We start from the raw sequence: 10992 nt of genomic DNA, 5'->3' as shown, positions 1-10992 counted from the left end.
GTGAGCCTCTCTCCTGATGCTTCGGAATTCGTTCCTGGACGTGAGCTCGCTCCAAGGCCGGCTGCAGTGAATCAAGGACAGGAAATCGAGGCGGAATCTCCCCCGCAGCCAACCCACTGCTCGTGGGAGTTCTTCTATCAGGCCCGATACGCCTTCGATCTCAGGACAGGGATTTTCATGCGAGGAAGAAGGATGGATTACACCGAGCATATTTTCGATACGAGAGGCGGGGTTCACACCTGGAGTATGTCCGCAGCGAGCCTCGAAGCGACTGTCTGCCCTGTATTCCGTGTCGTCCAGAGGACCAAGGATCCAAACCGTCTCCGAACTCTACCCTTGCGGATGGTCCAGGCCGGGACCAAGAATTCCATCTGCTCCTCGCAGGCTTCTTCTTCACTTTCGAGATTGCGATAGTTCTCCGTCAATTTAAGCATGAATAAACATTGTGTTATTGAGAATCGTCCCGTCAATTCCATTAGAATAAGCTATTTGAGAACATCCAACATGTAATAGCATCTCTCGTCTAGCATGTATCCGCGGGAGAAGAGCCGGGATGCGTAGAATCAAGACAGGAATGAGTCAGAGAACGAAGAGATTCGTCAGGAGCGGAACGGCCTTCTGGAGGCTCCCTCTGTGGCCATCCATACCCCGGTCGCTCGCCGAACTCGAATATGAAAAATTCCAGCACACGCTCCCAGAGTCGATCTGTGTCGTAACATCAGAATTCGCGACAAGGGCTGCCAGTTTTTCTTCAGCAGGGAGATTTCGCCAATGATGATGGTTCGTTCTCTGAACAGCGGGGAATAACCCCAGAGAAAATTGTCGTTCCGACTCGAACCGTGGTTCTAATTCGGGGAAGCAATCGCGCGCACGGAGGGGACCGCTTGTGCTCACGAAGCGATCCACGTGCCCGTCGATTCACTCCCACTCAAAAGTTCCCGCCGAGCCGAAAACCTCTTGGCAAGCTTATATCCCACAGATAGGAACTCGCATCCTCTTCATTCGGACGAGCATGGGTGAACGGGATGAATTTCGACAGATGGTCAGAATGGTAGAGGACGCCGGTTTCAATAATTCAACCAACGACAGCCAGATAGAAAAGGCTTAGATAAGGCAAGGGGATACGCTCGAAGAAAGCGATATCAAGTTGATGCGAGTCGCGAGAGCCTATGAGGAGTCCCTTGGTGAAGGTTATGTCTGGCGCAGCCAGGCACAACCTATTTTTCTCTAGCTCATTGAGGTTTGGATGCTTGTACCGTGGATATCGATGGAAACTTGTTCGCCGCGGTTCTCCACGATTGTCCCATTCTATGCACCGAGAAGCTCCTCCCGCAAATATTCTGTGGGTTGTACTTTCGACTTCGCCGTTTTCCGCTGTCTACCGCTCCCAGATAAGAGCAAAGATCACTCTCGGAAGGTGCCAGAATAGCTTGCGTTGCACACCTCCGATGGATCCCGGGAGTCACCTCGCCCCGTGTGATATGTGATGCTTCCTTCTTCTTACGACGGAGATCTTGGATTCTTCAATTTTGGCGGAGATGACGTACTAGAAGAGTGACTGGAATCTGGCTAGATGACTAAGCCCGGCTTAGGTGATCATGCTCGAGGAGGATTGCAGCTCACCCCGCATCCGATATATAACTTGCCGCTCCGATGCTTCGAAATCGCGCAGAGGCTCTCGTTGCTACGAGACACCGAATTATGGTCGCTCAGGTGCCAATCTTTAATTAGGGGCCAATCTCAGGGCTCACCATCCCAAGCCGATCAATGGTGCTCCTTTGGATAGGCGATTCCCATCCCCAGCGATGCATGCGCGACAGAGATCGTGCCTCCGAAGCGAGGAAGTGGATTTCATCGCGAGGAATATCATCGCTCGAGTGGAAGAAGGACCGCGTGAGCTGTGAGGAAACGCTCCGTGTGTACGCGGAAGAAGACCACTGTACCCTGCGACAAGGATTTCGCCGTCTGTCTCCCGATGAGGCGATTTACCCGGTATTCCTATGTAATGTTTCACGATGGTTCGGATGCTGCCTCGCGAAAGGGTCGAACCTCAGCTCCGCTGATTCGTCGGTGTGAAGCTTGGGTTCAAGGAGTAGAGAGAGTTCGTCATATTTGAAAGCATATATTTCCATTTATTGTTACCTATCACCATCGTCGTAATTCACGCACTCCGATTGCCAAGGAGGCATTGAAATTTGAATGGTTTGATCCACAGATGTCGAATGATCATTCATGCATCGTGACCACTGGCTGCAGGTGTCGATGAACCATTTCTTCCTTATTTATGAGATGAGTGGTTCTAGACAACAGGCTCATCAGCGAGTTGAGGTTGTGGGACCAATCATTTAGAACTTCTTCGGGATCTTTCTGCTGGTGAACGAAATGCACAATCCCAGAAAGTCGGTCAATCTTAGCATAGATGACTTTGTTGGTGACGAGATTCGACAAGGTTTGTTCAGTCTCGGCAAGTGACAAGTCCAGGAGATGAGCCATGCGCTCTAGGCGGATTCTGGTGTAATATTTTGCCATGACGCGCATGTTGTGCTCGACGACTCGCTTCTTCAGGTCTTCGAAGCGTTTCTCCGATTTGAAAACAGTCGAAGCCCGCAGCTCTTGCTCATATTCTTGCGCGATGCCAGCCCATACGATGAGTTCCGAAGTGATGAACAGCTGCAGCAATTGATTGTATTTAGTTGACTCTTTCAGGATTTTATCCTGGTCGAGCCGGTGTAGGAGATCATGCTGCTCGTTGTCGTATGGCGCGAGAATGCAGAAGAGAAGGGCTGCCTGGAGGGCCATATCCCTCTTGGGAATATCCTCCTGGATTTTCGGTGTGTTGTAAACTGCCAGGAAATGACGTGAGATATCCAAATATTTCGAATCATGCTCGCAAAGAGTTATCATGCGCTCGTAGTATTTGAGCTTCAAATCCTGCTGCTCTGGATCATCGAAGAATTTAACGGAAATCTTCTTCGAGATGATGGCGGCTCTGATGAAATCGTTGCGCGCAAAACCGAGTCTCATCTGCTCGAGGATGAGTTCGACCTTCTCTCGTTTGTCCATCGATCCGAAAGTTTCCACCTGCATTTCGTACATGATGTTCGCCGCGCCTTCGATGTCCCCTGCTGCTTCTTTGATCTGAGACAGTTTGTAAGTCAATCGAGCGCGTTCTACCTCAACGTAGATTTTGCCGGCGGTCACATTCCGAAGGGTATCGATGAGGTTCAGCTTCTCTGATCCTTCAAGTTGATCGACGTACACACAGCACTCCTGGACCATTTTTTGGATTGCCTGTTTCATCTGGGACCGTCTCTTCGACAGGGCAACGACCATCTCGTTCAGTTTCGTGTAGTTCTTAGTTTCGTAACACAGTTTGACAACCTGAACGAGGATTCTACCAGTTGAATGAGTATCCGCTCCGGTACGGGTCTGTTTCTCAAGGGCCATAAGCTGATCCAATGCTTCGTCCAATTTGCCTTGTTTCACCAAAGCGTTGGTCGCGATGATCTTGTCGTCTACGTCTTTCTCGTAGTCGACCTCCATCTTGACGATGCGACCGTCAGCCATTTCGCGCGGATTTGTGGGGTCCGAATATTCTAACACTTCTGACAACCGATGTCGATCAGTATTCGGAAAGCGGCGAGTCACTGTCGAATGTTTTGCCGGCTGATGAAGTGATCTCTGCTGACTGAGGTTCATCTTGCCTCCGTCAGGAACGGGCGGGATATTTTGAAAAATCTCTCGAGTCCGAACTTCCCTGGGCGCGTAGTGAAGCCCGTGACATCTTCGGATTCCGAAAATGCGCGAGGTCTCTCAGAGGAACTCCCGAATAGGACTGACGCATCGGGCAACGTACGCCCTACACGTATCAGAAAATAATTGTGAGCAGCTTCCTCATTGCCCGCATAGAGCTCGCTTCCCACATAAGAAATGATCGCGAAGCCCCTTTATGAATCTCCTCTGGATCAGTATGTCCGGAACATCGTCGAGTCCAAAAATCGTGACATGACTCAGCCGCAGAGCCGGATAGTGACAAGAGGAATGCCAAAAGCCCGTCTCTCACTTCACTTTGGAGAATCAATCTGTTTCTGTAATTCTGGATCGAAGTAAGTACTGTCGAAAAGCGAAGTCCAGCGAAGGAGGAATCAACTCCTCTCCGAGACCGCTATCTTGCAGCAGTTCGAGGGTCGGAGCTTTCCTTGACGAGCCAGACTCGAGTTTGCAACGCTCTATCAGCGTCCTTAGGGCAATCGACGTTCGGAGCGAGTTCTCCCGCATCGGGGATCGTTTTGCGGATATCTTTCCCCCGGGAAACTCCGTGACGCAGCCTTCTGGCGCCAAAATTATCGTGTCGGATTATCATCTTCGCCTGTAGCGACACTTGAATATCTTAGAGAGACCTAGCACGGATGGATCATACACCTATTCGGATGCAGTCTTGGGAAATAGAGATGAGAGAGAGTGTAGCCTGAGCATCCATATCGTAGTGGTACCCCCCGGAACAGTCGTTGCGATTCTCCCGCGGATGAGCCACCGTGATTCGCGGGATGTTCGAGCGCGGGATTGAGGTCAGAAGGAACCCATAAGGGACGCTGATCCGCTCATCAGTGGGCTCGAGAGACCCACTGAGCGCCCTCGGAACGCTCAGGGTGTATGAGGGAGGAGTCGGCCAGTGGAGAATATTCGCCTGGAAAATATCCCGCATGGTGAGACTTCACATGCGAGACTTCCTCAACTCTCATGAGCCCTTCGGCGTTGAATTCGAAGCGATCAAAGTTCACCCAGGATCGGGATTCACCCGCTGCTCACTCGACTAAGGGGAGCCTGTATCCTGGAGAGTCAACTGGCGTTAATATAACTCGGGAACGGACCCAAAACGACGATCGATATCGCGTTCTCTGTTCTCTCTACCGACTGAAAAATGATAAGGATTTCATGCCGGAGTATGCGAGCCGAAGGAGCCCATTGCGAAACCTCGCCATAGTCCGCCCCCGGTCTTCTATTGCACGGCATGCTCGTAGATACGCATTCCAGCCGATGATTGTTGCTCATTCTCGGGCCACATAGGCAGACCTCGAGGAGAGCGAGAAGCCGAACCAGTTCCTGGAAGTTGGCGGGGGCGATTAGGCGACTGACGGTCTCCTGCTCGACAGGTTGATCCTGCTATCTACCCCCTACAGAGCCTGGTGTCGTTTGTACTTCAATAATCTAACTTCTCAGCAATCCTCCCTCTAACCCGCATTTTCACAGCGAAAACATGCAGTCAAGGTACGTTTTCTAGAAAAGTTGAACGATTCAAGATTCTCTATGGGATGATATGATCTGAGATCCTGCTGACGTGATGGAGAGAATAACGCACGAGCACAGATCGGCCGGTTTCCTCTCGTTTCAAGAGAAGAGTCTTTACGTGCGCCTCGTCCGGCTCCCGGTTCCCCACACCTCTACTCATTCGCTCCTGCTCCCCTCCGGCCTCCCGGGGGTCTTAATTAGAATGGGGAATAGAGTTCTTCGATGCTGCTGGAATTGTCCGTCCGAATTCGACATTCTCAGAGGTTCCACAGCTCCCCGGTGCGAGATCCGAATGGGTCTTCACGCTGCAACATGCTTCAACGGAGGAATACCGCCATTTTTCGAGCGATCGTGTCGCTTTCACTCGCCAGTTCTTATATGATCCGAGCCGACTCCGGGGTTCTCCAAATGCTGACGACGGAATCTATCGCTCAAAACAACTAAGACGCTGTGGTTCACCGCGGCCGTCATGATGTTCCACCACGTTAAATGGTGATGGTGCAGGAGTCCATACTCGATTATGGCGTCCCAGCATCGGAGAATTTCGGCATGCGGGGGCGACCTCGATCACTCTTCCTCCTCCAGGTCCAGTTCCCGCGAGTTTTGAGGGCATTCGTTCTGAAGATGCTTGTTTCCCACAACGTGCTGAAGTAGGATAGTAGGCACTGGTTCAGGAAGTAGAGAAGTTTTGCGGACGCTTTCTTCGGTGAATGTTCCGTGAGCTCGGTGGTTGGAGGTGCCTCAGAGTTGTTTCTGCTCGGCAGAATAGTGCAGTTTGTGCTTCCACGTCGGATGGCCGATGTCGTGTTTTATGGCAGCCCGGTTCGGAGGTGTTTTTTAAATCAGCTTTTATTTCAGACCGCAAAGTCTCTGCAAGGATGTTCCATGGCTATATTATGCACCAGTTCATTTCTTATGCTCCTCCTTTATGTCTATTAGAGTTGGTCTATGGCAACTGCTAGGGTTAACCTATGGCCCTTTCGGGATTTTCTTTTCTTTTGAGGCGCGCGGACCAACGCCGACTGCCTTATGCAATGCTGACTTCACCCCTTGACCCCGCTGCTTTCTCTGAAGCCCCTCCAGATTCTCGTGGTTTACCCCCTCACCGCCCATCTATGGGCCAACACAGCAGGCCATTCGGTTTCCCTCCTGCTCTCTCAGACATATCTCCCGTACTTTCTTCAACTCCAACGATGTACTTGAAACAAGGCATCGTACTGTGCCTCGACTTTTGCTTCATTCTCACGTGTGTTTGCGGTGGGGTCGTTTTTTCGTTGGCGAATGAGATTATCTCCAGACGTAGCTCCTAAGTCTAACTGCAATAACGGTCTCACGTTACCGGCAATAACGAGTTCAAAATGTCGCCGCCCATTCCGCTTCTGTCTCGACCTCCCTTGAAGCAGTCCACTGAGACGAGCGCAGAAAGAAGCTAGTGTGTGAAGCCGTGCGACTCGAGAATCGCGGGTCTGGAATGTTCAGAACAGTAAATCGTTCCTCCTTCCGCTCAGAGAGCAGATATTTCCGAAACCGATGATGCTCAGGTACTTGTGACACTTCTGTGACTCTGCGGCGCACCTTTCTCCTCTCGGATCGTTCTCAACCTCTTTTTTCTCCAGTTTTTCTTCTTCGCATTCAATTCGATCTTCCAGTCTCTGACCCGTTCTTGTCCCAGCCGTTCTTCAGTCGATGTCGAATCGTCCGCTTGATACGAGCAGGTTTTTCCCTTCACTTTCATTGAAGCCTAATGAAGCAGAAAGTTTGTAAACATGCTCAGGCGTTTTTCCCCTATGCTCGGAAAAAAAGCTTCACGCTGCCCACGCTGTAGGATCCATCTACGCGAAGGGAGCTCTGTCGCCTCGTTCCGCATTCCACTGACTCTGCGTCTTTCTGTGGGTTTTTCCGGTTCTCTTTTCACTTATTCGTCTCGACCGGTCACAGTGTACGTCTCCAGGTGGATCCCCCTCCGATCGTTCAGAATTGAGGGGGGAAAATTCTTTCTGCGCAGTTCCTTTCCGACCTCAAGGGCCGATAATGCGGGCCCTGCGTAGCCCTGATCAGCCGGCTAGTGTAAGTGAAGTTTGTGGCAGTTTCTGGGAAGAAGGGAAACCGCGGTGTCTCTGTGAGATTCTTGACGATTCTGATGACCGCAACCGAAATTGATGATTACACTTCAGAACAACGGACTCCAGTAAGGCGGTCGATCAAATTCTAGTAAGACTATCTAATGGAAATAAGGGTACGTTGCCGTGCGGCTCGGCCGGTGACCGGACTCGAACTGAAGACTCCCCGCAAGATTCATCGCCAAGGCAAACAATTTGAGAGTGTCATCGGGTATCTGCATGTTACTTGTTCATCGCTCTGGCCCCTCGGCGATCCATCGAACAAGCGAATATCGTGACTTCCTATGCATTCGTCCCCATAAACAGGACATGAATGAGATTCTGTTAAATATGATTTTATTCAAACCACCGGTATCTGACAGCATACATAACAAAATAGCGTAATAGAATTTCATTCCCATTTTTCATACTGGTGTTGTTCTCTTCAATAGATGATAATCATCATTAGCAGTAATTGATCCTAAATCAGTTGTTATTTCTGTTTCACTGGCGCCAGCAGCAATGATACTCTCTCCTCTTGATTTTCGAAATCGACGGTCGCCTATTTTCCTATATTACCAGATCTGAGACTTTCATAATTACTTCATCCACCGTCCTTGGGATACTTCGGAACAAATCACATAATAGTATGCGACAGCGCCTGATTGGTTGTCTATAATTCAAAGGTAGGTTTCTCGGAGAACGTCCACCTATTTCCAGAACGCGTTCTCCCCTTCAATAATAATTATAATATATGAAATGATGATATTTTAGTCGATACCGCTCTCGCAATCATCAACTCTAAGCTATACAAACACCGCTATTCACAGATATCAGCATCAGCATCACGATCGACGGTGAGAAAAAGAATTTTTTCCACCCGATTGAACTTTTTTTTTGATTTCGATTCTTCTGTCTCTGTCTACGCTCAGGCAACAACAAGTTCCTCATCGTCACCGTCCTCGGTCATTTCCACCTCGGGTTCGAGAGCAGATCTCTCTTCTTGGCTCGGTGTGGGAGTTCGGTTCAGGTGTTCTGTGAGCTCGTGGTTTTCCAGCTCAGCTCTAAAGTAGAACGTCATGTCGCATTTAGTGCAATCGAACGGCTTACTGCCGTGCTCCGTGATGTGACTGCTCAACGACCGCGCGGTCGTGAAGATCGCACTGCAGAGGTAGCACGTGAATCCGGGGCATCCTTCGAAGCTGTGTTCGATCAGGTGGATCTGGAGCTCGGTTGCGGTTTCGAAGCCACCTCGACACAGCTTGCACTCGAAAGCCGACGGGATTTCACGGTGGATCTTCGAGTGACTTTCGAGATCGGCCGCAGAATCGAACGTCTTATGGCAGTCGGAACACGAAATCTTCTCCAATTTGATCTTCTTGTGAGAGGGCTCGGCTTTCCGACAGGAATGACGCTCAAACTCGATCCGACCTTCGAATTTCACTCCGCAGTCGGAGCACTTTTCGATCTTGGACTGTTTAACTCCTTGCGCGAAGCACTCCTCGCAGCTGATTTTACCGTTAGGTGCGCGAGCCAGATGGTCGTTCTGAGTGTGACAGATTTCGCAGATCTGCGGAAGAAGAAGATGGGAATTTAGACGCGTCATAAGATCGAGAATTTTGAGTAACTCCGTCACGCAACTCGCAACGGTCCCTCTCGCAGTAGTTCTTATATTGGGAGGCAAGAAACTCGACTCTCGCTTACCTTGGTCGCTTCAGCCGAAGTCGCAGACGAGGAGCCGATGTGGAACTTCGCGTGAATCTGGAGTTCGACCTCTGACATGAGAGTCTGCTTGCAAATCACGCACGGCAGAGGTAGTCCAGTTCCGGAGCCGCCGTGAGTGGCAACGTGCTCCGCGAACTCCTTCTCGGTCCGAAGAATGTCACGACAGATGGCGCAGGTAGTTCCGACGGTGACTTTGCAGTGGGTGAGCTTGTGCTCAGCCAGGGCCGAAACATTGGAGAAAATCTCGTCGCAGATGTTGCACTTGTGTTTTCCGTTCGAAGAGCCGTGTTGGTGCAACTTCATGTGATTGTCCAAATCCGAGCGTGACTTGCAGCTTTCGTTGCAGTACGCGCAGAGGAGGCTCACGCCATTAGCGCTGTGAATTTTTCGGTGGACGAGCAGGGCGGCCTCCGTCGAGAACGCTAGATCACAAACATCGCATTTCGCCGTCCGCTTGGACAGGGTGAGATTCTGCGCCGAAAGCGTCGAATGGGCGGCCTCCATGTGCTTCTGCAGGAGGTATTCCACATGGAAAGCCTGGTCGCACATCGAGCACGCGAACTGACGATTGTGAGTCTCGACGTGTCTTTGGAGTAGCGGCTCACTAGGGAATGTCTGTTTACACAGCAAGCATCTGTACGGAGATGCTTTCGCTAAATGCGTGACTTGCACATGAACGGAGAATTCTCCCTCCGAGCCGTAATTCGTGTTACAGCTACCGCACTGATAAACTCGAGTTTTCTCGGAGTGTTTCGACGAGAAGTGCGCTTGGGCTTCGGCTTTCGATTCACACACCTTCTTGCAGACCGAACACCTGTACAGGTGTTGAGCGTGGTGTTCCATGTGGTGTTTCTGCAGGTCCTCGGGCTCGGAGAAGGCTTTGCTGCACGACGAGCAGTTGAACTCGGTAGCCTGTTTGAGATAGTGGGAAGCGACATGTGTCTCCAGCTGCTGGGAAGATCCGAACTCGGCGTTGCATTCGGGGCAAACACGGGACACCTTGTTGGGAGGGAGATGCGATGCGTGATGGAGCCGGAACGCCTCGAAGTCCGGGCTCGCTTGACCGCACTGCGGGCAGATGAAAGGACCTCCCCCGTTAACGTCCGTGTGAGCAAATCGCACGTGTTCGACGAGAGCGGCTTGACTCGGCATCTCGATCCGGCAATGGGGACAGCTGTGGTTCGCGGCGGCGGCCGCGGCCGCAACAACGGACTCGGAGTTCGCCATCTGCAGGACCCGGGCCTCGAAGAGCTTCGATATGAATTCCAGGCTGTGTGGCAGCGTTCCGGGATTTATCGTGTGCGCCTGCAGGGTGTGAGTCTGCAGGGCGTGTGGCGATGGCAGCTGGATGCGGCAATATTGACAGTTGTAAGTTTCGGTGCCGGCATCCGTCGGGGACAGTCGCTGCGCCGCGAGGTATGCCAGATTGAAGTTGATGTTTTTGTTCATCAGGGACGCCATGGCCGGGAAGTTGGAGTGGGCTGCTCGCATGTGCAACTGCAGATTCTCCATCGTTCCAAAATCAGAGCGGCTGCATAGGGAGCACACCGGCGTCGGGGAAGATGTGAACGGGTCGAGCGGTGAGCTCAAGAGGGGCGCGGGCCGGTCGGACGAAGGGCTCCTCGACAGCCGGTCCGTACGGAAACCGTTCGCCAGAGGAGTATCAGAATCGTTGGCGCTGTCCGATCTGTGGTTGGTCGTCGGACGATTCGACATTCGCTGTCGATCGTCTCTGGCCTAAAAAAAAGGAGGAAATTGAGATGCAAAAGTTAGCGGGTGTTTGGAATCGTGCTGCGAATCTTCGATCCAGCAGAGTCGGTGGCGGCCGACGCGACTCGCGTGATCGATAAATGCATGGAAGGTGTCCAACGGAGTCAAC

The 10992-nt window shown here is 51.4% G+C and overlaps 2 protein-coding genes across 2 annotated transcripts in view; both read right to left on the bottom strand.

Moving 5' to 3' along the window:
• Nucleotides 1-2112: 2112 nt before the first annotated feature.
• Rpn5 (regulatory particle non-ATPase 5) lies at nt 2113-3650 on the bottom strand. Its single transcript, XM_003746051.2, has one exon. It carries the CDS (start codon nt 3565-3567, stop codon nt 2227-2229), a length of 1341 nt encoding a protein of 446 aa, XP_003746099.1. The 5' UTR covers nt 3568-3650; the 3' UTR covers nt 2113-2226.
• Nucleotides 3651-8316: 4666 nt separating this feature from the next.
• LOC100900788 (zinc finger protein Lobe) overlaps nt 8317-10992 on the bottom strand; it is a 63143-nt gene continuing 60467 nt past the window's right edge. The window contains exons 4-6 of the mRNA XM_029112251.1: nt 9535-10850; nt 9093-9489; nt 8317-8958 (exon numbers count right to left, since the gene is read on the bottom strand). Coding sequence (XP_028968084.1) covers nt 8317-8958; nt 9093-9489; nt 9535-10850 — 2355 coding nt within the window. The remainder of the gene's footprint in view (nt 8959-9092; nt 9490-9534; nt 10851-10992) is intronic.

The sequence above is a fragment of the Galendromus occidentalis genome, unplaced genomic scaffold, assembly GCF_000255335.2.
Source record: "Galendromus occidentalis unplaced genomic scaffold, Mocc_1.1 scf7180000077488, whole genome shotgun sequence".
Classification (NCBI taxonomy): domain Eukaryota; kingdom Metazoa; phylum Arthropoda; class Arachnida; order Mesostigmata; family Phytoseiidae; genus Galendromus; species Galendromus occidentalis.
The sequence above is the reverse complement of the archived record's forward strand: the minus strand, read 5'-3'. Positions and strand labels throughout refer to the sequence as shown.